Source organism: Parasteatoda tepidariorum, chromosome 8 (genome assembly GCF_982258835.1).
Source record: "Parasteatoda tepidariorum strain Cologne lab strain chromosome 8, Ptep-v5.0, whole genome shotgun sequence".
Classification (NCBI taxonomy): domain Eukaryota; kingdom Metazoa; phylum Arthropoda; class Arachnida; order Araneae; family Theridiidae; genus Parasteatoda; species Parasteatoda tepidariorum.
Genome location: NC_141762.1, coordinates 40,640,470 through 40,667,545, shown reverse-complemented (window position 1 = coordinate 40,667,545; position 27,076 = coordinate 40,640,470). Strand labels below are relative to the sequence as shown.

At 27.8% G+C, this 27,076-nt stretch overlaps 1 protein-coding gene across 1 annotated transcript in view; it reads left to right on the top strand.

The window, feature by feature from the left end:
- Positions 1 to 27,076, top strand: part of LOC107449819 (uncharacterized) — a 156,536-nt gene that overhangs the window by 104,273 nt on the left and 25,187 nt on the right. Inside the window, exons 3-8 of the mRNA XM_021144720.4 lie at positions 3,459 to 3,526; positions 14,156 to 14,236; positions 18,034 to 18,204; positions 20,233 to 20,354; positions 23,488 to 23,602; positions 25,118 to 25,340. Coding sequence (XP_021000379.3) covers positions 3,459 to 3,526; positions 14,156 to 14,236; positions 18,034 to 18,204; positions 20,233 to 20,354; positions 23,488 to 23,602; positions 25,118 to 25,340 — 780 coding nt within the window. The remainder of the gene's footprint in view (positions 1 to 3,458; positions 3,527 to 14,155; positions 14,237 to 18,033; positions 18,205 to 20,232; positions 20,355 to 23,487; positions 23,603 to 25,117; positions 25,341 to 27,076) is intronic.

Sequence of the window (27,076 nt, the reverse complement as noted above, 5' to 3'; positions counted from 1 at the left end):
TACTTGGTAATGAAATAAGTAAAACTTTTTCAAAGAAAGCTGGTGTAGCTGGTGTTTCAGTCTTCATAAAATCCCATACGACATTAAATCAATATAAGCTTTATGCTAATTTGCAACATATATTAAGAATTTAATGGTATTTATTCATGAGTGATAGTTATTATCTTGGCGTGCATTTATTTCCAAAGTTAATTTTAAAAAAAATGAATGCTTCACAATCAATGCAATGTATATAAGTACTGAAATAAATGTAAAATGTATGTTTGTGTGTAACAATTAACAGTATGAAAAATAAGAACTGATGAAAAGGCGGCATAATCATGTAATTTCATTCTACTATTTTTCGTATTTCTGTGCAAGTTTATTCAATGCAAACATAGAACACATAAGAAAATAGCCTGATATTAATTGTCCTTTTATAACTATTGATTTTAGTATAAATTCTGATTTAATAATTTTTTTAAGGAAAAAGGAATTTTAAAACAAAAATAAACTTTTGAATGACCGGATGTCATGATACATTATGACTTCCTTAAAACTCTGATTTAACTTCTGTGACAGAAATTTTTTCTTTAAGACAAAATAAACGTTTGAATGACCAGATGTTTTATGATACATCATGACTTATTTAAAACTCTGATTTAATAAATTGTTTGAATGAAAAAAGAATTTTATAACAAAAATAAACTTTTGAATGACCTGATGTTTTATGATACATCATGACTTATTTAAAATACTTCATATACATTGCAAAGTGGTTGCAAATTATTTTCCTAAATTTCTAATATCACCTGTATTTAATTGGAATAGTGTTAATAAATTGTTTTAACATTTGATTGAAATAAATAAAGCTTTTTTCAATCAAGTGAAGTTTTTTGTTACAAAATAACTTTTCATATATTACGATATAAAACGAACGAGATAAAATAAAGTAAAATACATTTGTATATTTGCTTGCAAAAAAAGAAAATTCTTTTTGTCATTTTGAATACATTAGGATTATTTTAAACGCGTTTATGCATCCTGTCTAGATTTTTTTTTCAAAATTGTTTTTTTCTCTTTATTTTAGCATTTGTCAATAAACTAATCTACTTACTTCCGTGTAAATAGCATAGGAAAAACAAACTTATTTACTTTAGTATGTTAGGCATTGTTTGCATAGTTAAAAATTGATTTTTGGATAAATGGTGATTTTCAAATTAGAGGTATTTTTGAAACTGAATAATTTTAAAGATAAATAATTGCTAGGGATTACTATTGATTCTTAGGTATGCCTTGCACGCATTTGAATAGTAGGTCTCAAGATTGAATAAGAATTTAGACCTGGGGGATTTGCTTTTGAATTTAGAATTAAATCTATTAATATGTATAATACATAGGGAACCGATTTGACGCGTGATAAACTGGACGATTTTCCATAATTGATTGTTATTTACTACGACGTGTAAACTTTTGCAAAACATCACGGCTCAAATATGGTTTACAGACTTACTTTGTGTAAGACAGTCAGTTATTAAGGCCTCGCCTATTAATTGTAAATAGTTTTTAACTGATCGGGAAACATTTTGAAAGAAGCAAAAATTTTCTAAAGTAATCTTTAATCTCAATAATACTCTTTAAAATGATTATTCCTACATACGGAATCATAAAGGAATATTAAAAAGTGATAATATTATCTGCTGAATAGTTTTAAAAAGTATATCTTTGGTAACGGATCTGGCATCCGGTTGCGTCTCTTTGAAAACACTAAACAGTTAATGTGTTACACAGTGTAAAAGAAATCAATGATATCTTCGAGATTAATTACGGAATAAGTTTTTTTAACAATGCATAAGTGTTATAAAGTTGTTTTACATAATTAAAATTAGTAAAATATAAAAAATAAATTTTATTTTATCGTTTTAGACTGTCAATTTTCTAGTTAAAACTCTTTGTTAAAAACTCTCTAGTAGGGGAGAGTGGGGACAATTGTAACATTTTTTGCTTAACTATTTTTAACTAACAAAAAATCCAATATATTATTAGTATTAATTGACATACGAGTAAAGTAGACTATCCTCTACTAGAAAAAAAATAAATACCTTATTTTAAATGTTATTATTTTAGTGATTAACAATTTTTGACAGTCGCGCACTTGTTACAATTGTCCCCACTTACGGGGTCAATTGTAACAGTTCATAAATTCAACTAAAACATAGTTAATTATACATATTATCATAGTTGTGATATATTTTTTTATTGATCAAAATAGTAATGATATTTTAGGAGTAAAAATAATAATGAGCAGAGACCTAAAGGGTTAAACTTTTAACTTTAAGGGGTTAAAAATTTTAATTTATGCTGTGAAAGGTGACAAATGAAATAATGCACATGCAACATAATATAAATGATATAGGAAACTATTGGTGGTTCTTAAAGAGTTAAGTAATGGTTTGTAAACATAAGATTATTTATTTTCAGCTGTTACAGTCGTCCCTTTACTTATTGTTACAATCGTCCCCAGGTCGCCATTTCAGCTTCATTTGTTAAAAACAATGCTTGTTAATTAACAAAACTAATCTTTTTTTTCTTAAAATGTTAATTAAGGTGTCCACTTACATATTCGGTTAATAATTTTTATTTGTTTAAACAAAATTACTATGTTACAATATAATATTCTAACACCAAAAAAAGTACTTACGTAGCGTGAAAATATCTTTTGTGATATAACTCTTTCAAAAGTACATAAAAATGGTTGCCAGCAGAGGTGTACATGTAGATTTATTAAATACACCTTGTGCGCCACGTAGGAACCGAATCTAGAACCCGACACTCGAAATATTTGCTCTGTTACAATCGTACCCTGTTACAATTGACCCCACTCTCCCCTATTCTTTGTTAAAAATGTATTAAAAATAAATCATTTAATACATATTCATAATATTACGGATAATAACTCTTAATAGTATTTAAGTTTGGAAGTCATGAACATCTAAGCAATAGGCTGTTTAATTTAATAATAACGAATATTTTTTGTCGGACGTCTAATAAGCCTCAAATTTTAAATGTACCCTAAATATTTTAAATGAACCCCATTGCATTATAAATGTAAATAATTATTGATTTAAAGGAACATTTATATAATTTGGAAGTTTATTATCTGAATTAAGATATATATATATATATATATATATATATATATATATATATATATATATATATATATATATATATATATATATATATATATATATATATATATATATATATATATATATATATATATATATATATATATATATATATAACGATATTACTTTAATCATAATTAGTAATTTGACGATTTCCTACTAACTTCATGCTAAACATATGTTTTAATAATGATTTTTCTTCTTTTAAAAATATAAATTAAAGTTTTCAACTTTGAAGTAATAGTGAATACTACTTGTTACTAATCTTGCAAATTTATTATATTTCAGGAAGGAAAAGTGTTTCAGATGTGTTGTGATATATGAAAAACATCCTAACGTCTTACAGTACAGAGAAAGTGAGTAAATTTAAGATTTCCCTTTTCTTAATGTCTTTATAATTTAAGAGGCAATTAAATACTCAAAATTATATCTAAATGAGCTTAAAAATACTTGAATAATCAATTTGATCAATTAAAATGCATTTATAGTGCTTTAAAAATAGTTCTGGACTTATGAATTCGTGAGAGATCCTCTTGCATTTGATTGAGTTATTGGTGTGGGAAAAAAGTGCCCCCCCCCCCGGTAGTTTAAATTTATAAGTTTCTTCTTTGAAGGTTCTGTTGCAATACGAATTAACACCTTAAAAAACTGAGAAAAAAATATGATCTAAATGACCGGAATAATGTGAAATTTATTTTGTTTCTACTTCCATTGGAACACCAAAATGCTCAGTAATTTATATCGAAACTATTTGGTAATGGTTTTTGTAAAATTAGCAATTAAATATCATTTTTAATATGTGATAAATTTCAGTTAATATGGAAAAATGTGATAGTTATATTATGATAACTATAACTGACCGAAATTATTTAACCGAAGAATTGCTATATAATTGGTTTAAATACCCTATATTTTGGTTTCTATTACAATAATTATATGTTCTCTTTCCATAAATGTCATTAACGTACAGCATAATAATTTTTCCAGAATTTGTTTTCTTCGTGTACCGATTGGTGTGTTATAGTTTTATAACTATTACGAGTTTTTAACAGTTACGTTTTGTACATCATTGGGCAAATCACTCTAAGTAAAGTTGAAAAATGATGTTAATATGATCAAAAGGCAATTGTGATCATGAATATATGGTAATCTAATGATAAAGTTATCAATTGCTTTTTCATATATAAAGCTTAATTTCTCGGGCTTATAAGAAATTGCATAAATTAAAAATTTTAACCGAATCCAATGATTTTCTTTCAAAAGTTTAATAAATTTTACTAAGTGTGGATTCACTTACTTTCGTGTTTGTGACAATCAAATCTTTCAGTTAATGACTCGATCTCTCACTTACTAGCTAAAAAACTCGAAGTTTAAAAGAAGCTCTGTTATAAATGATGATAAAAATTTTAACAATTCCCTGAACCAATCTTAGATAAGTTTATGGCGATATTGTCACTAATAAAAATTTGGATCAAAATAAACCTAACTAATAGAATAAACTTTTCAACTGAAGCTACATATTGATAAATAATATTTAATACTATCATCTGAGAGAAATTATCATTGATAGAAATTTTGTCTAAGTAAAGTGATCATGTGTCAAAATTCTGCGTCGGATGACAATAAGAGTTTCAACGGTTTCCCAAACGCTACTTATAGAATTAATTGTCGATAAAATTTCTGACCATTTCTTGAATAGCCACAGGATTCAAATTGTAAATCCAAATTTGTACTTGACGATAGAATATGTTTTAATCATTATCAGACCCTTAAAAGCAAAATTTATGGCTGCATTATTTCGAATGGGATGCTATCACTAATTGACATTTTGACCAATTTCCAAAAGGCTAGAATGTTTAAATTTTAACAGGAGGGCAGTACTAGATTATAAGGTAAGTCTTACACGTTTCCAAACCAAAACAGTAAGAACTTTTCCAAAGCGAAATAGAAATTGTCACCAATTAAAATTTTGATAGCAATATCTATTTCGCTTTCTTAGTAGCTAGAATACATCAATTTTAATTGGATGTCTGAACATAAAGTTACTATTATTTCCTAAATAATAAAAGAAAGATGCACCTTAAATCGAAAATTAACTATTTTCTTATTTAACAAAATCAAGACATAAAACTAAGAATAAAACTATATAAATTAAAATTTTTAAAAATTACCTTTTTTCAAGTGAACTAAAACTGAAAAATAATTATGTTTTCTTCATAACGAAAATAAAAACTGTGCGCTTTTCACTTTCGTAGTAAACTTCTCTCACCTACCGAAAATTCTCCCCACATTTTGTTTCTTTTATTTTGGAAGACAGAAACAAAATTGGTTTCTTCTTTTTAATCCACTTAAAAAACGTAGTTCGTAAAATTTTACTTTTGAATATCACAGAAATTTATTTGCTGCTAAGTCCAGACAAATATTTTCAGAAGTAAAGTACATTTAGTTTAAAAATAAAGTTTTGTTCCGATTTAATGAATTTAAACTTTGACTATATTAAAAAAATATTCTTTAGTGAAAGATTTTTGGATTCTTAAACGGGTAAAAAAAAATCTGATAAAATTATCATACTTTATGAAGGGATATTCCTAGTAAAAGAAACATAATTCTGGTAACGAAAAACAAAATATTCAGTCTATATGTAGACATTTATTTGGTAATTTTTCCGTTGATAATGTAACGGTTTACTAGGAATTCCAGTTTTCAAAATTATAGTTCTTATTATCCTACATTTAGTAAGGAATACGAAAATGGAATGTAAATTCAACCGAATAAATGGTTTTTATGTCAAGCTCATTTATTCCGAATAAATGGTTTTTATGTCATGTATAATCATAAAAATATAAAATTTTACCATACTTACCAAATTTCATCATATACTAACAAAACCAGTTTTTATTGTAAGTTTTACCAAAATCCTTATTAAAGCGATTTGGTGAAAATTACCGAGCATAAGTTTATTAATTTTTACTGAATGAATATTTTTATATTTGCCATTGTTTCTATAAAGTAAAAAAGATGGTAAATTTAATCGCATTCTGTTAGTTTCTGAAAAATTTTTCTTCTTACTGTAGTCAAAAGAAAGTTTTCGATGAATGAACGAAATGATTTTTCTTCCTACTGTTTCGATCATATTTTTCTTACTATTTTGATCATTTTCGTCTTACTATTTTGATCATTATTTGATCATACATATTCATATTCTGAATAATACAAAATAATTAGTACCTGAGTCAAAAGTTAGTGAATATTTTTTTGTTACTTTTGTTACAAATTCAACCATTTTATTTATTTTTCTTAATTTTGGTATACTCTTTCCGAAAATAAATAATTCAAGCAAAAACTATTTTTTCTTCATAAACTTACGACTTGCAAACTTTTCTTCGTGAATAAGAGTTATAACGACTGTCAGTAGTTTTTGCACTTATAAGTTAAATGTAGGCGAAAAATATCCTATTACTGCAACACTTATATCACGTACCTGCTTTAGTATATTCGGCGTCAATTGCCTACAACACGTATTGCCTATAAATAAAATACTAATGAAGCAATAAAGTTTAAAAATGAAACAATACCGGCGTCAATAATTGTATGGCGATTTTTACTTCCCCATTTAATGAATAGGTATCATTTGTTCTGTTATAATTTTAATATTGTTTTTAACTTATTTACCCACTTTATTCGGGGTGCACTGTTTTAACTTGGTGAGATAGTTTTTCAAACTATCTGAAACAAATAATTATAAGAAAACAGAAGTTAAAAAAAAGGCTTGACATAAAACGTAGAATAATTAAGTAAAAAAAGGAAAGAGGGTAGATCTATATTATATCAATACCTATAATTTATTATATACGGTGTATATTTTATAAGATGTGTTTTAAAATAATCTATATATTTTACACGTTTTAATTAATTTTAGAAACAAAATGAAATTCTAAAATTCTTAATTAATAAGAGTTCAGTGTCTGTACACAAAGCTATAGTTAGCAATGATTAACGTTGAGGTGCTGAAAGCCTGATAGCGTAAAAACTGATAAATCAAACTCAACTTACTTCACATTGGACACTATACATACACTAAGTGGATTCAATTTTGGAAGGAAAAGAAAAAAAAGTTATATTTTTCGCTACCAGTATTTCAAATAATATTTATAATGCTTATTTTTGAGAAAAAAATATGCATAGCAAGTAGAGAAAATGATCATTTCATATGCATTTTGATATTGCATTTACATTTATGATTGCATTTTACACTTACATTTTATGTAATGCTTTTGCAATTAAGGCATTATCAGTTAGATATTTATTAAGATTTTCTTGTAAAGACAAAGTTATCAGAAAATTGTCCTACATCACTAAGAAGGACACATTGCTTAAGAACAAATTCAAATTCATTGGAGCTTCATTAAAGTTTGACAAACTTCAAAAAATCTCGTTAAACCTCAAATACAAATTCAATATTGGCAAAATTAGAAGAGTATTCGTTCTTATAGGGTATAGTATTCTACAATCATCATCCAATACGGTAAGTAAAAAATTCATGTAAAACTACTGCACTGTATGGAAATGAAATTTCTCGTAAAAAAAAAAAAACCTCAATTAAAAAAAGCATAGTAAAAACACCATAACCTGTAATAAAAACTAAAATATGTGGTATTTAAACTATTTAATTTGGTAATTTTTCCGTTCATATGATAGCGGTTTTCTGGAAATTTTGGTTTCTAAAATTATAGTTTTTATTTCAATGCATTTAAGAAAAAATGCAAAATTGAAATGTAAATTTATCCAAATAAATGAATATTACGTCATGCTCTAAGGTATCATGATGAAATTATGAAATTTTACGCCATTTACCAAATTTCAGTATAAATTAGCAAAACATATTTTATTGTTAACTTTAACAAAATATTGCCAAAGCTCTTCAGTAAAATTTACCAAACTTATTGGTGCTTCCACAAGGACAGGCACACGATAAGTTTTAGCATAGTCTGGTAGATATGACCATACTTTCGTCTCAGAATGCATATCTGCAAATTTTCGAAATCTTTATTACATACTTAGTAAAAAAATAGTTATATTAGACGTTGAGAAAAAACAGTAGGGATGAGAAAAAATAAAAATTATTTACATTTAAGTTTTTCAAAAACTAATTTTTTTAGCGTTAATTAAATCCACAATTTTATGAAAGGTGCGTTTCTTTCTTCTTTATGTATGATAAATTTTCCGATAATGAAATATTTGTTAATTTCTCATAAGCAAACAATTGAAATAGTTATCTTTCTTCAGAATTAATTAATAATTCAAATTACTTCTAGACAAAATATAAACTCTCGGCAACCTTTCTTCAATTTATGAAAACTGCTCTGCACCCTAACATTTTTAATTAACGTTTCTTCCCTTAACTAACTAATAAAGACTATTAAAACTCAAACTTTGAATATAATCTTAAACAAATTATTTAGAGTTGTGTTATGGGTAATTAAGAACATCTTTTCAAGGTGTACGTAATTCAATTAAAAACGAGGCTATATATTCAACAACATTACGTTATGGCTCTCTTAATACTGCTTTTCGTTTCTAACGCAACTAATTACCAATAATAACATATTGCGAAAGCTATATCTAATTTTATTTTGCAAAGAAGAAAGATTAATTAAATAAGCCTTGTTATATAATGGTTTGTACAACCAATTTTTAGGGTAGCAAAGTATATTTACTTATTATAGAAAAAAATAACACCCACTGATTAATGTTTGCTAAACAGGAAAGAATAACAAAACCTTCGTAATTCGATCTCATTTTCAGCTTGTTAATTCAGAAGCTCTTTGTTATATTCTGCGTTTTAATTTTATTTATTTTTCTTTGTTTGTAATATGTTTAGAAACAGGTAATGGATGTTTAACATAGCATAGCTTGAATGTGGATTAATAGTTGAAATAACATGTTTTTTTTTCACTATAAAATATCTTAATTTTTGAATAGCTAACATTTGTATATGTTTTCAAGAGGCAGAATATAAAAAACTGTCTATTAAAACATCCATAGAGTTTTTATAGTATTTAGTAAATACAAGAGGATAACACGGGGAAAAATATTCTGAAAATAATTACCATTTTTTACGGTAATGACATTTCTGGTGAAATAAAACCATAATTTTGCTTAATAAATCCAAAATATATGATATTTCAACCAGTCTTTTTCCATTTATATGGCGACGGTTTACCAAAAACCAGATATGGAACGGTTTTGTTGCGGCACACTTTTAACGATTTCAAAATTTGACGACACACAATAAAAAAAATTAGATTAAAAGTTGTTTACTTACCCATTAAACACTGTGTTAAATAGTTTGTGATAATTATTTTGAATATGAAATAAAATAATATGTACTACAAAGGCACGTTTATTAAGGGATTAATTATTTCTTTAACGACTAATTTTTTATTAGTTAGTAACAGTTATTTATTTTTTTGCTAGTTGTTAGCTTGTTTTCTATAGTTATTAACTGTTAGTTTTTTTACATTAGCTGTTATTTTTTGTAATTTCTCGCTAACTAGTTTTTTTGTTAATTATTAATTGTTAGATTATTTTTTTGTTAGTTATCCTTTGCTAATTTGTTTTTTATACATTTGTTTCTTTAGTTATCCTTTGTTAATTTGTTTGTTAATTGCATAGCTTACTTTAATGCTTAACTTTTATTTCCGTTTGTAAGTTAATACTTAGCTTGCTTTCCTTTGTTAATTAATAATTTTAACAGTCATAAAATTTCCTACTTATTTCAGCATTTTTTAAAATTGTGTGTCAAAGACAAATTAAACACTTCCATCTTATTTTAACTTATTTTAAGATTTTCAGAGACAAGACAATCGCTGACAAAGATGTTCACGTGGTTAAAGGGTGGAAAAATTATAAAAAATATATATATAATATTATATATATAATATTACATATATCTATTCACGTTTCTTTAATTTAAACTTTACTCCTAATAAAAAAAAGCATTATAATTTTAATTGCATCATTTCTAATATTTGGCGGCACATTTTAAGAATTTGGCGGCACGCAAAAGTGCCGTGGCACAGTGGTTGAGAATCACTGCATCAAGCTATCATAAGATGTCAAGAAGGATCATCTCAAATCAAAATTTTCAAATGCTTCGATAATACTATTTTCTTTCTTTTGGTAAATTGCATCATAACTGCGCAATCCCTGCATTGTAAAAAAAATTCATCCCAAATTACTGTTTAATATATCTGCATTTTAAGTGCATCATACGTAAAATCAATTTTCTCCGTAAAATGTTATACCGTTATTTTTACGGTAACATTTATTTAATTAGAGTGATTCACTGACTTTACGGTTATTATTACTGTAAAAATTTTTGCACATTAGATTTTTTGTGTGTTCTGAAACATGTTCCGGTAAAAATAGACCTTATGGTAAAAAGTACCGGCAGCTTGAATGCCAGTAATTTTTACTGCAATTTTATCTGTAATTTGTTACGGTGTATGTAACCAGTTATTGCTCAGGGATCTAGTAAATGTGGATCTAGTAAAGTGAAAAGAAGAAATTTTACCAAACAAGCACGAGGAGGGGATGAGATATTTCAGTGCCTTTCTCCGTTAGGAGAGCTCGCTTAAAATTAATTACTGGCTTGTTGGAGATTTCACACTAGAATTTTAAGCAGAAGAAAGAAATCCATCAAACAGAAAGGAGTGCAACATCTCTCAAAGATTGTAACAAAAATTACTTGCTGTGGTCAAGTAAGCAGTGCATGTGTCTCGATGAGTATAATTACTGTGGCGCATGATGGAATAAAAAATAACACTTATAGCTGATGGAAAATTCTGCGCAGCGAATTTTTTTTCACTTTGGCTATAAACAAAAAAAAATTCAGCTTTCTTTTGGTCCTTGCTCTTTTGTACCATATTTTCCAAGTAAGACGTGCTCTCACTTTCTGAATTGACTTAACATCCCATTAGACGTAAAACATGCTACTACATTACATAGTTATAGCCTGAATGCAACTTTTTTTTGCTATGCCAACGGTTACTTATCAACAATTACGGACATAAAATGCAATCAAAAATCAAAAATGAGGGATAGATTGATCAGTTACTCTGATATTTATACCAGTTTAAAAACCTTACCCCTTTTTGAATCTGAATCTTAAAAATAAGAAATATGGGCTATTTTAAACGTTTTTGTAATGCATATGGTTGTATCATAAGCAAATATTCATAAAAAATAGGATCTAAAATGTAATAAAATCATGTTTCAATTTATCTCTGCGATATTTATAATAATCATACTAGCGGTATGCCCAATATGAAATTTAAATTAACCAGAACAATCAAATTAATATTTATTCACATTTCAACTATTCTTAACAGCCCCGAAAATATATGTTTTAATACTTTCTATTGTTAAAATATATGATGTCTTATTCTTTACTTTGGCTAATCGTTTAATGTAGTGCAAATTCATGTTACTTGAACCATATGAAATACAGAATTCATAGATGACCAAAGAGGGAAAAAAATCAGAATTATAACCGTTATTTCCAAAACCGTTATTAAATTATTATGCTTCCTTTTTGAATATTATGTTATATTATTGTTGATAAAATATTATGCTTCCTTTTTGAATATTATGTTATATTATTCTTGATAAAATATTATGCTTCCTTTTTGAATATTATGCTAAATTATTGTTGATAAAATATTATGCTCCCTGAAGAAAAAAAATTTCGATCACACCACGTATTAAAAGATACCATTCCTTGAAATTTTACTTTTTATTAACTTTGCTTTGTCCAAACTAATAAAAGTTCACCCAAGCAAAAGAAAATGGTTTCAACAATGGCGATATCTGGTGGCGGAAAATAGAATGCAAACAATACATTACCGAGAACAAATACCGCATTTTCTTCCTTTTTACGACGCAGCAAAGTCCACGGCTTAACGATATAATTCGTAATACTGCTCCTCATTTAACAAAGGCACACATTAGTTGGAAAAGATAAGTGCTATAAAATACGACAAGCGTAAAAACTCTTTGGAAGTACCTTTCGAAATCCCCTCCTTCTAAGGGAATCATAACTCTATGTCAAACTAGAACTCCCGGCTGTTTGCTTGCAGAGTATAAGGTTGCTAAAAGCCGTTTCGTGTTTTCCCATTCGTTTTCGGTTACCCTTGGAAGATAAAGGGAAAAGAGGAAGAAAAAAAAAAAAAAGACACCAAGAGATTTTAAGTTTCTGCCTCTCCTCTCAACTCCACTCGCCTCAAAAACCTTTCTTCCGGAAAGTCAGAGATGTTGTGGCATGATCCTCTAAGAGTATTAGAAGATCCTTTTAGGTGTTACATAAATTGTTGATGATCACGCAGGTGTGTGGAATTTCACTTTCCCTTTTTTACCCGACTGAGTTACGTACGGTTTAGAACACGCACAATTCGATTTCCATTCTTTTTGATGGAGATATAGATATTTATATATTTTTTCTCTTATAAAAATAAGACATCATAGTAAGGCTTAAACAGCGTGGAGATTTAACAAAATTGCGTAAAAAAGCGATATTAATATTTCGAAAAAAATAGTTAAAACATTCAATAGAAATATATTAATTAATACAGTTGTGCCCTGTTGGCTCAGCAGATAAGGCGTTCACCCCAAAATGAGGTGACCCGGGTTCCAATCTCAGCATTCGGCAGTCGATACGAATTCCGCACCTGGCTCACACCACGTTTAACATTATAAAATATCATCAGTCGTAGGCGGATCATTTGTTAGAGTCTCCATGCCGTCAGGCTAACCGTGGGAGGTTCTCGTGGTTTTCCTAGCCATGTAATGCAAATGCGGGAAAGTTTGATCAAAACGTTCTCCATGAAGGCAAATTTCTCCCAATACTTGATACAGGAGTTGCCTTGTCTTCTGAATTTGGTTCAAAATTACTAGGCTACGGAGTCGAACATTGGTAGTCATAAACTCTAAACTGGGTTGGCTATTCAGCAGTGGTAATAAAATAAAAGTAATACAGCTCACTGTATTGTCTATAGTGGTAAAAAAAATAGCGGGTACGCATTTAATTGTTATTCTGTTAAAAGGAATTTGAAGTTTTTGAAGTATTTTTCTCTATGTAGCTCAGTATGTAATGAATATCTCCACTAAAAACAATCGCGTGCGAAGCTACTTTTGCTCAGCAACTTGACTCAAAAATTGAAAATAGATTGCAATACTATAGATTGAGTAAATAGCTTTAAAATAACAGGAAGTAAAAATGAAAGTGCTTAGTTATCAGGTTCTTCAGATAGATATATTGTTCATCGATTATTATGGGATAAAATATAGGAATATTTAAGATTCCTTTACTTAGAAATCACACTAAAGTGCAGTAGCATTTTTGAAAGGCGTAATGTTTTCATATGTCACCTGAAAAAAAAATTAAACAGAAAGAAAAATATTACAATAGATATTTTTGAATTATGTAATTATTATAGCGTTTCTTTTATTTTTTTACCATTGATAAAAATGTGTTCTTCTAATTTTGCAGAGAACTAATAGGGATATCTTAAATGTGATTTTTCACCTATCATTGTGAAGCCCTCAATGAAATGCTGCCTAATTACTACATTTCAAAAGCAATTTTGTCATATGAATCTTCAATTCTTCCAAAGCAATAGCCCAATAACATATCTTACTTATGTATCATTATGAAGAGTTATCAAATGAATCATATTAAATTATCATACTAGTAGCATTCTTCATATTCAATTTTAAATAATGAAACGATTTAAAGCGTATACAGATTTATTTCTCGTCTCGAAAAATTTATCTATAGAATTTTTAAGCAAACAATAAAAAAATTGAGTGCATTTTAATATTGCTTTTGAGTTATGTAGCAAACTAAAACACTTAATTATATCATGTATGGTTTGTTTTTCACCTTTTATTTCTGTATACTTATATTCTTTTAAATTTCATTTCAGCATATTGTGATGTGTATAGATCTCTGAATCAAGCATGTTCTATTTTAAACGCAGATGCTCCTCTTTATTCCTTATTCCGAGGTACGTGTTATAATTTTTTTATTTAAAAAGTTCATAGAGCTATTTTATACTTTTACTTAATTTGCATACAAATTACCACATTGTTTTAAAATTACAAAAAAAAAACGACTGTTTCAAAATTTCCGTTTAGAATATATCTCATTACATATATCATTTAACATATGTCAACATAATTAACAAATGGATGTAAAACTAAAAGTAATAAAATTGTATAAAGAAGATGGAAAATTTTTTTACCGAATAAAAAGGATTTTTCGCACCTTCTAATCTTCTATCATTGTCGAAAATCCCTCCACTCCCCGCTCTCTGAAAGATGAACGCTTTCATCTTAGGATGCTGAAAATAAAAGTATTTTCTATTTTTTAAATTTTTATTTTACTTTATATTTTATTTCTCTGTAATACTTGAATACTAAAACTAAATTAATTTTTGGAGCAGCTTAAAGGTGTAAAAATAGTAGGATATAATAAATTGGTTAATATTATTGGTCAGTATTAGCATCTTAACGTTTCTTTTTAATAACTGTAACCAATTTTTAATTTAACAAGACTTGTTACATGCAATTTTACCATATCAGAGGTTTTCCTGCTTTTATCTAAACAGGGCTTCTCTGCTATGAAATATCATAGCAGAGAAGCCCTGTTGTATAATTTTGCCTTCAATCGTTTTATTTTCATTTTATTTACTTTTAATTTTCTGATTTTTAATTCTTTACTGAAGTTTTCCTTTATGACGTATAGATAGAAGTTTCTTACTATTGATAGAACGCATTACCGAATCATTTGTTTTTAAAAACTCTTACTCAATTTTGTCTTATTTTTAATAAATGTTTTAGGAATTGTTATTTATAATTTATAAAAGCAAAGTAAGATTAATTAGAATAACATATTACACACAACGTTTAACTGTGAGTGCTACCGCAAAACTTCCTAGGGAAAATGTTGCTATTATTTGTACAATATTTATAATGCACACTTACACGGAATTAGTTGGTTTTTCCTCAGAATCACAATAATTTGACTAAAAAAACTGATTTTTCTAATTATTACATCAGATGTTCCAAAAATATTAAAATAGAGTAAAGTATTCCCACAGCTGCCCGTTCTGAGCCTGGGGATGGTAGTGAGCAGGGAACACTGCCCCCTCCCCCCGAAAAAGAAAATAAATAAATAAAATGAGAGTTAATAAATGAATGCTCTTGTTAGTTATTGCTAGGAATCAAACTTTAAAAAATATTTGATGTGTAAAGCTCTAACACCTGCCCATTTTTCAGGTATCAGAATCTTTGAAAAAAAAAAGAATAAAAGATGAGAAAGATGAAAAAATAAAATAAATAAAATCAATAAATAAACATTTAATACAACTTAAGAGTTGCTGCATCAATAAAAAATGAGAATTTTATTACTGGAAATATAGATATAATATTTTTTATTTAATATTTTCCAAACTCAAATTTCATTCTGAATTACTAAACACTATGAATTCATCTTCACTAAACAATTAAATATTAATTGCTCATTTAAAACATTTTAATTTTATTTTCATGAATTTAAATGATATGCTTGAGAAACTCGTGGTTTATTGAATAAACCGCAACTTTCTTAAACTGCCATAATTCATATCGCCAAGCTTTCCTTTGGCAAGACACGCGCTATCTTGGTCGCACCAGAGACACATAAACGGTACCTTTTCTTTTCTTCCTACGAACACGGTTACAAGTAGAGAGAATTTTTCAGTCTAAAGAATCGTCTTTGAGAAAGAAAACTGGTGGATAGCAGACCAGGGGGAACAAATCCCTTGTCTCTTTCCCTGTTATCGCCCGTCTGTCCCTGTTCGCCGACAGGTGCTGAACCGTGAAATTACGGCTTTAGAATAAACAGATTACATCCCTTTACGTAATTCAGTGTTTATCGCTTGCACGCTGGAAATTACTGCCAGGTTTACGCCTGGATTAGTATCTCTTCCTAGAAAACTTGGCACGCTTAAAATGCTTCGAGAAAATAGTAGGCAGTATCTTTTATAGAGTTTTTAAGATTTGCATATGCGATGGAAATAATTAAATATTATGGCCTAGCGGAAATTATTTGCTGAATAATGCGTTCGGTATTGTTAAACTGGAATAAGAAGTTGTATGTAAATTTTACTGTCGTATGGTATATATTTCAGGTTGTTTAAACAGAATTATGCAATTGCGCAGCCATATCTTGAAAATATAATTAAATTATTAGCATGTGCCTACATTATATCTTTAGCAATTTGGGACTTACACTATTCTGTATCTTCTCATACTAATTAACTAACTACTTAACTAACTAGCTGGTATGCAATGAAAATCATAAAATAAGTAGTAAGTATATATCTATAGACTAATTTGTGAATTTGAAGAATAATAGTTACACAAAGGGCAAGAGGCAATTTACACATAATTGAAATTATTGTTGTATAATTGTTTATTGTTGAACGGCGTTGTTCGGAACATTTTATTTGAAGCTTTGAATCTAACATTTGAATATTAAAAATGTATTTTTCGATTAAATTGTTTGATATAAATTCGTACTTCGATTAAAGGATTGTTAAAATAGAAGGCGTGGTATTCCTGTTCATAGGTAAAGGTAAATGATATGATTTAATTCAATTTACGTTTGCTTGTTTTAGATGAAACCATGTTAAAAACACACACAGAATGAGTAACACTTTCAAGGACTGAATAATAAGGTACAGATGTCATAAATTTAAGCATATATTGAAATGTGTGGCGAAAGATTCCATAAAATGAAATAGATTTATCTTTGAATTCAACAGTTTCAGAAGTCGTTTCTCAGATAAATACTGCCATAATTAAAATATCATGTGTTTTAATCTACAGATGTCTTGAAATTCAGAGTAAAAATCCTTCAAAATATCTTCAGTTAAGGAAAATGCATTCCGCATTCTCACTTGCTTCAAAAAGGGCAACTAAATAAGCAAATAAAGCTCTACTGACTTAAGAGTCCGCATGTGGACAACATTTTAGGTTAGGGTTACGTTAGGTTAAGGTTAAAAAAGTTAGGTTACATTAAGGTTAAAAAAGTCACTTCAGTAAGTTGTCCAGTACTGTATAAAAAATCATTTCAAATTAAAATTGGATTGTTATATTTTCCAAGTAAAACTATAACAATGCAGAAGGATGAAATAATTACTCACAAATGCAATTAACTATAACGTTCTTTTATTGTGAAATGTAAAATTATTCATGTTTACATGAAAGAAAATTGAATTGTTCAGATAGCAATCTCAGCTACATAAATAAGTAAAAGTTAAAAAAAACCTTCAATTGCTTCAGTACAAGTACTTTTTAAACATAAAAACCTTTAACTGAATTATAAGAAATACTAAGAAAAGACTTCCTTATTTGTCTTGTCAGCAATATCACATGTGTAAGCAATTTTAAGAGTACAAACAATTGAAAGTTCCAAGCATAATAAAAATTGTTTCTTCAAATTTCTCTAAAATTTACTCCAAAACAAAACCAAACAAGTAACATGATTGTAATTAATATAAAAAAATAAATATTTCATAAATTGTTTATTTACTGCTTGTTATTTACAAAACAAACGATAAAATAATTATAAGCAAACGAGAAAATAATAATAGAAAAATAACTTGTTTTCTTTCAGTCGATGCTGAGCCTGTGTTATGTGAATTACGGAGAACACAAATAAATGTTTACGAATTGTTTTATTTATTATTTTCAAAACAAACGATAAAATAATAGAAAGCAAACGAATAAATAATTTAAAGAATATGTTTCCTTTCAGTCGATGCTGATCCTGTGTCATGTGAGTTGCGGGGACCTTTTACTTTTACCTATAGCAGGGGACACGGTGAATGCCAATATCCGTTATCAACAATTGACTCCTGTACAGATGATTCTCATCTTCTCTTCAGGTTTCAAGCATGCGCAGATGTACTCGGAACTGAAAGCAGTGGTAAGTAAACACGACATGTGATTTAGGAAATCTCTTGTGAGGTTGAGAATGGTTTATAAGACATATTTTATTTCAAGATAGAGTTACACCGAAAACTATTTCGGATGAAATAACTGTTAGAAGTACGGGCCATCAGAATGCCAGTATTTTTACCATAAATCTTTTTTTTTTTTGCTGGAACATGTTGAGGAAACAAGAATCTGATATATTGTAATTTTTACAGTAATAATTACAGCAGAATCATTGAATCAATCGTATTAAATAAATATTACTGTAAAAATTACGGAATAATATTTTAGGGTAAAACGGATTTTATAGAGGATGCTTCCAAAGTGCTGGTACTTTGTGCCGTAATTTGATCCAGAATGTTTTACAGTGTATTCCGGATAAGCACTATAACAAGGGAAAACTTTGCATGTTAAATTTTATTTCTCTTTATAAAATTTTTAGGTAAAAGGAAAATAGAATTCCAGGGAACTTAGAGTGAACTATGAAGTTTCAAATGCCGAAAATGTTTTTGTTTCGAAATATCAAAATACAGACAAATTATGGCAGGATTACAGGTTACTACGCAGCGAACTAATCCTGCAATGATTTGTTTTTATTTCAATATTTTGTCAGACTTTTTCAGCATTTGAAACTTTATGGTTTACCTGAATTATCTTTCCTATAAACTTTAAATTTAGAAAAAGCCACTATATCTGAAACAAAATTTGCCAAGAACAGATTTTCTCGTATAATATCTCCCCTTAAAAGTCCTCTCAGGACTTTTAAAACTGACAAAAGGCTTAAGTAAGCACAAAACATTTATAGCAACTACTACTTCTAAGCAAAACCAAGTGCATTTCTGAATTTTTAAGGTAATAAAGACAGATATTATTGCTCTGATAAAAATCTAAGCTTATATTAAATCAAAATACCGACATGCAATGATTTGAGAACTTGGAATTATTATGCGGTAAATATATTTCACATAATTTAAAAATATTCGCAGAGAACATTTTTAAAATTTGAAAACAAGTAGAATGCTAAAGAAATGACGACTAATTTATTTTATAAAGTTTCAATAATGTAAGCCTTCAATTCTGCGTAAATGTTATAAATATGAATGTTTTGAGTACTTTATTTTAAAAATTAGTATTTTTTAAAATGTATAAATCTGAAAATAATGTTTGAAACATGAGTTATTTGAACTTTCATTTGTAAATTATTAAAGGTTGATAAAAGTCTTTGTTCAAAAAATTCTGTGTTAAATTATGGAGTAGTTTTAAATTAATCATGTGCTCAAAAATCTTAAGTTTTGAAAAAAGTATATTTTTGCAGTTTTTAAAATTGAGAAAAAGGTCTGATAATTTTCTGCTGTCAGACTATTTCGTGTAAGATATATTGTCATTAGCAAAAAACTCAGAATTCATATTGATTTCGCTTATAAATTATAAAACTTTTAAATGTTTCCCGTACTTTCAAGAGTCTTGAGACCACTTAATTTACTTTAAATTTACCTATTTTAAGAGGTTTTTTTTGCATAAAAAAGCATAATGAGGAAAATAGATACTCTTTTCTGGCATTCTGAGCTCCCTTTTTTTTGCATCAACTTTCTGATAAAAAATTCGTATTTAATCTTGTTCATATTAAAAGTAAATGAAATTTTCAGTTTTTAAAAAAGAATTTGACTAGAAAATGATTAGATTAAAGCAAAAACTGTTTAGCTGATCAAGGCGATTAATTGTAATGAACTTTTTTTACCTTAATTAGATGCTTCATTCAATAATCTTGCTAGAAATTAATGAATAAGCAATACGACAAAATGTTTTTCCTTCTCCGTAACAATAAACAGCTGTATCAAAGCTAAATGTTATCAAAGTATGTGCTTTCCGAATTCACAAAACCATACATTAATTCTTTGCTTGTTCGAAAAAAAAATATTTATTTTTAAAATAAATTTATGTTTTTCAATACCTTATTTAAATTTAGTAACTTGTACTTTCTTATTTATGAAATGCATCTTAATTTTTAATTTTTTCTTAGTGGAAGAATTGACGTGTACAGCAGTGTGGAAAGAAGGCTCAGCACATTATTTAGTCGGGAAAATATCGACGAGGAAAAGCTATAAACAGTCTTTTACTGATGAAAATGCATACAGATGTTTTGTAAGTAAATTATTTTACAATAAATTATTTTTTAAGAAAAGAATTCCTTATCAAATTTGCATAATTGGCCTAAGAAAATTACATAATAGATTTGCCGTAAAAAGTCTAAAGGATATCCCTTGGGGTTCGGCTCATGAAATAATTTTCACTTACATTTTCGTCATAGACCAATGACTATTTTCTGCCACAGATTGAAACTTTCCTATAACACTTTACTATACTGCCTTACGTAGACAAATTTATAAATGGAAAATAACGAACAAGTGCCCTAAATTACAAGGACTTTTTTGATGCTCTTTTGCAAAAATGATTATGCTGCGAGAATGATCGTGTTTAGTTTGAGATGGTCACATTGATTTATTTATTAAATTTAATTCAAGTTATTTTCACTTCAATGATCTTGTAAAATATGTAGTGTGTGTTAAAGAGAGAAAAATTATATTACTTGTAAATGAATTTAAAAAAAAAAAAGACAAAGCCGCAATATGATGTATTATGCAACATTTTGTAGCAAAAGACATCACGTTTGGTAATCAGTTAACATGCCTCAGGTAGGTTTTATTAATATGTAAATGTTCTTTTGTTGTGCCAAATGTTAATTAGGCTATGACGTCTTTAGTCATAATGATGAAAATAACAAACACACTTTTTGTATAAAAAGAAATTAAAAAAGTTCCACCTTTCTTATTTTTTCACCAATGCGCAGTTTAGTAGTCCGATGCTTGTGACATATTTTTTTTTTATTTTCCCTCCATTGCACATCTTATGTTTGTCCTTTTAGACAACTAAAAGGATTCGCGCGAAGGAATTTTCTCTTTTAGAATGTGTTGATTGAAACCGTTTTTCACTCTTACTTATAAAAACACATATTTTTAGCTATAACTACATTTTAGCTGTTACTACTTGTCCTACTACTTTTAGCTTCTTATCCAGCTTGTATATTAAAATAGTTTATCTTTTTTTAATTTTTTTAGTTCATTTATTTCGCAAATTTTTTGGGGAGGGAGATAAGGTTCAATTTCTTATTAATGTGAAAAAAACCCTTTTATAAATTTTAATTTTGAAACTAATTCGAATAAACACTAGTAATTACTGAGGGAAGATTATAGCAATTTAGTTCTTAAAATTAAAATAAGATTTGAATTTTAAAGCAAAGAACAAACTCTCTCGGTAATCTAAATTCTTCTTTTTGCAGAAAATATCTAGATCATTTTATTAATAATAAATTAGTTTAAATATTTCTTACGTAGCACTATGTAGCTTTCCAATATACTATTGTGAGTGAGAAACTTAATTAACACTTTCAAAATCTTTTAAATGCTCAGAATATGTCAATTTTCTTAAATAAATTGAATTATAGTAAATGCTTCACTGCCTTTTTAGAAACTAAAATAATTAAATATAATGCTTTCCCCGATAAAATTTTACTTATATTTTCATTTATATCAATTTTGAAGACTGAATTCGAGAGCGAGAAAATTTCCGTACTTAATTGAAAAAAAGAGGCATATAATCTTCATTTCGGTTTCTATCTAATTAAAATTTGAATTTAATTTGACTATTTTACTTATTGAGGTGAATTGATATAATTCTAAAGATTTAAATTAGAATTAGTTTTAAGTCAGTTTCAATTACTGTAAAGGAATATTATTAATTAGCACTAAGTAAAATACAATTCTATAACTCACTGTTTTTAAAACGTAATATTATTATAGCTCTTTAAAATTAATAATTTTCTACCAAAGCAGTGTAAGTTAATATGTTAGTTTTGCAGAGATAGCATAAAAAAGAATTTATTGATAACATAGGCACCTAATTAAATATTCTTTGCCGTATTACTGAAGTTTGAGAAATATTTGAGAATAACAGAAAATTAAAACTAAGCATAATAAACACGGAATTAAAATATGAAAGTAATGAATAATTGATGTTTTAAATATTTTAACGAAATATGAAAGCAGGAATTTTTAATTCCAAAAAAATCATTCATATGCATAAAATATGAAGTTTAAATAGATTCTTTATGCAACTCTACAATTTTCAATAAGATGGAAAACTACGGTGCACTTTTAGAACTAGTTAATTCCTTTGTAATACAATGTAAAATAATATTTCTGTTATATTTATTCATTATTTTTTTGTACAATGCTGAAAATAAAAAACTTTAACTTAACTTTTAATCTATTAATAGGATTTTCACGTATTAAGGTTTAATATTAATTGCTCTTTTAACCATAATGAATGTCAAGGCATATTAATGAACCATAATGCGCCTTTTTCTTGTTCTGGCGATAGTTTATGTTAATGGCACAAAACCGACCCGTAATTTGTGTGAATTCACGCTTTTTTTGTTGTTGATAAATTTGGATATTTGATTTTCTAAATCTAGGGGTAGTTGCAATCCAAAAAATACGGTGTCAATTGTCTTGATTGAATAGCAGTCGAAGGTTTAGGTCCCTTAATGTTACTTTCAGTTTTTGCGTTTTTGTTATATTTAAACGAATCAAAAGAATTTTGAATGCAATTGCAAAACTTGTTTATCTAAAGAACCCATTTTTCTTATATTTATTTGTTTTTTTTGTTGTTGCATCATTTAATAATAAATGAATAATTTTTAAATTCTTAAGCATATTAAATTGTTTCGTAATTCTGAACTGTATAGTCTTATCTGACAAAACTCAAAAATTGACTGAAGACGGTGAACAGTGCTTGATAAACGCAAAACTGAACTTATGCTTCTTTTTAAATTTTATTGCTCAGAAGCTGCTCAAAAAAATGATATGAAATAAGTGTCAATTGAAGTCGTAGCCTATAATGATTTATTACAAAACTATAACATTTATGAAGCAAATAATTCAAAATGTAACAAACATAACTTAAGTTAACTAATTATTAGGCAATTAATACCATGACTTTCTTCTTTCAGAGAAAAAAAAATTGATATCAGATAAAACTAGAAATTAATAGTTTAACAATGATAACTATCTCAAAAAGCCGATAAAAGAAGACAATGTTAAGAGCTAGGCATTAATCTGACGTTTGTCTTCAACTCGATAAAAGATAACGATTCATTAATGACAAGACATGTCTTCAGAATCGATTTTTCTTTGTAAAGCAAACGATTCTCTTTCAGGTGTTCGATTACCTAACTGAAAAAGGAGTTATTCAGATGTCGCAGTCAGCTGACGCAACATGTGACGGCCTTGTCTCGCCATGGGAGGGTTCTCGCACTATGCGGCTTACCAAGAGTGAGTTTTCCTTTAATCTTTGGGGGTTAAATATTGTTGTCCAGTCATGATCATGTTGGTAAATATTGTATGTTTCTGAAAGGAGATAGTGTGTTTATTGGGTTACAATGAAGAATGTTTCTTTAAAGAACTGCTATAAATTATCAATGTAAGTGAAACTGAGTAGCAATCGTTGAATTGGTTTAAAAAATATTAGCATAAAAGATTCAATTTAATGTAGATTATGTTAATATTTAAAATTATAATAAAATAAAGTAAGACATATCAGAGGTTTATTATAGGGGCATGCGTCCAGCCAATCGAATACAAGCAATCAATCCATATCGAGTTTTTAACTATATGAAAATTTAACTTGTAATTTATAACTCAACTCAGAAGACAAGGAAACTTCTAAATCAAACAACAAATTCGTTTTCTCGGTTTACTTTTTGAGTAAAACTCACACAAATTCGTGTTACATGGGGAGGGAAGCTGTTAAAGCTGTAAAGTCATGGTTAATCCCGATGTCAAATTGACTCCATAACCATCTGCCATTAGAATTTGTTATTCATCGGTTATTAGGAATAATGTTCGTGAGCACTGTGTTCGGGAGCACTATTCCAGTCGCTCAGACATTCGAAACTGGGTCACCAAATTTGGAGGCAAGTGCTCTATTCCTTGCGCTACGTCGGCTGGTAATAATTTTGTCGTAAAATTAGTTCATGGATTTAAGTTTTAGTTAACGTTTTCATGCATCTAAAAAACTTACAGACATTTCATTTCCATGCAGTTAGAAATTGCAGTTTTTGTCTGATAAACATTTTGCTTGGAATTAAGATTGGTGTTCGAATTTTTTTTTTAATTTCAATAAATTTCAGATGTTTTATCAGACTCATAACATTTTTATGTAATCCATATCATAAAAAAATTTATTTACAATTTCAATAAATATTTTTACAAAAAACTGATTTCATTAAAAATATATTTATTTAGGTATATAATATCTGAATATCTTAATTAGGAAATATATTTTTCTGTTGAAAAGAAAACGAAGCATATTTTCATTTAATACATACGTGAAATGCTTCATGTTAGAAGTTATGATTCCAACAAAATTACAATATTAAAAAATTTTTGCAATGAAATTTAATTTTACTCCGAAAATTTTTACCATTGTGCATCGTGAAAATTTAGCAATGTACTAATTTAATTTTGTAGTAAAAAATTTTGTAAAATTTAGTTAACTAATAAAGGAATAATTGAAAGAAATAAAGTAAATAATTAAAGGATTTTTGTCTAAAAACTTACTGTAAAAACATTTATCCCTTTTAATTTCATATTGGTTTTTATCATTTTATGTATAACATGGCTGATGTGACTGTATTATGTATAATAATAATAAACATAGTTTGTAAAATATTATTTGGTTTAAAGGTAACCCATGTTTTGAATGCAAATTTGCTTTCTGAATGTAAGTGTTTTTAACTGACACATTTAAACATTTCTTTAATCTATTATTATCGTTTTAATTCTTAGGTAAACATCCAATAAGTGGATGTCAATTTCCATCTTGGGTAACATCCAATCACAAATGGCACACATTGGATGGAAAAACAACCTATACATTTGGACATAAAAATAATTCATTTAAAATCTCCAACTCGAAGCAAGATCAAGAAGACACCAAGTTTATATGCATAGAGCACGTTTCGAACACAGCTAATTCCACTACTCTTGTTGGATACAGCTCTTCCGGATGGTGAGTGCAGCTGCTTTATATACTTTTTTCACTCATTTCAAGCCACCTATTTTATAAATGACATTTTCTCGCTGCTTTATTTATTTTTTGAGCTTTCTTTACTTATTTTTTGCTTCATTCATGTGAATGCCGATTTCTTATTGAATGAGATCATTTCTGGTCTAGCCCTACACATATTCTACTCTGATTTGCCTTCTTCTGCCCCCAACGTCCCACCGGCGACAGCAGTTTTTCTTCTTTTTTTCCAAAATTTTCATTTTTATTCATCGGTGACCATATCTTCCTTTACTTTTAAACCATTTTGTTGTTATATGTAATGTATTCTGCGTTATTGTCTTTATTCACATATAGTGAGGATGAGCGCAAAGTCCAAGCACTCGAATTATGTCGAATTTATGATGTTAAGATTCTACTTAATTCCATCACTTTCAACTATTTGCAGGTGAAGATTTTAATGACAAAGTATTTTCTATGTCAAGTGCTTTTAATCTTCATCGGGATAATAATACAGAGAACTACTGAAAATATGCAATAAAAGTACCGAATTTAAAAAAAAAAAAGAAAAAAAATCCTGGTTTGTTAAAATCAGCACCAACCAATACAATATACAAAAATATAAATTTTATTTGAAGAAAATAAAATATTATAATATTAAAACATTAAATTGTTAAATAAAGAATGTGGGAAATAATCAGTCATTAAAATGCTAATATAACATATGTACTTACGTTTATGCCCAATTTGAAACCGTATGAAATACAAAATATTTTTATACTAAAGAATATGTTTCTATGTTTCACATATTTTTGTTTTATTTCTGCAAGTATTTTTCAAAGAAACTCTTAAAGAATATTTTAATCTTCACAGCATGCTTTCTTTTGGCTATTAAAATCCTTTTGCAGAAATTTTAAAAGTAAATTAAAATTATAGTTTTTATAAAATTTTTTTTTACAGAAGAATGTATTCTAAAAACCGAAAACACGTATAGTGTATCACGCCCCTGTCCTATAAGAAATTGAATTTTCATAATTTGTTAGCCTGAAATTCCCTAATTCACTATCTGAATTTCTATATGATCATCTGATCACGTTTTCACTTGAATGGATGCTTTAGAAAATGATTTATCAGTATTTCGTTGAATACTGATAATGGCACACCCAACCCTTGACAATGGCACACCCACCGCACTTGATCGTGTGATTCTTTTTTTTTTTTTTTTGACGGAATGTGCGAATAAAAAATATCAAGAGAGAACGGTGTGAACGTTTCTGTTCGCAAGAATTATATTTTTTAAATAATTTAAAGTTATACTTTCGAAAAACTATTCGATTTCTCTCATAGCTAACGCTAATTTTTTTCTGTCCTGAATATTTCTGCTACAATTGAAGGAAAGTAGATGTTCCAAGCGAATTCATTACGTTCGAAATGATGAATTGCGAAACAAAGAATGAAAAACTTGAAAGAAATGCCTAAAAATGAAAAAAAATCTATGCTATAACCACATACATGATTAATTCTTTTATTCTAAGTGCACGAAAAAAAATTAGTTCTATGTATTAGTGATGCAATTAAACTTAGTGGTATGATTATTTCATGAAGGTTTTCATGCATACTAATTTTCGCTGCCCATAAACTTATTTTTGAAAATTTCTCTTATCACTCAAGTGAATAGAAATCAAATTAATAAAAATCAAGCTATTATAAATTAAAAACAGCTTCAAAATAATTTGTATTGT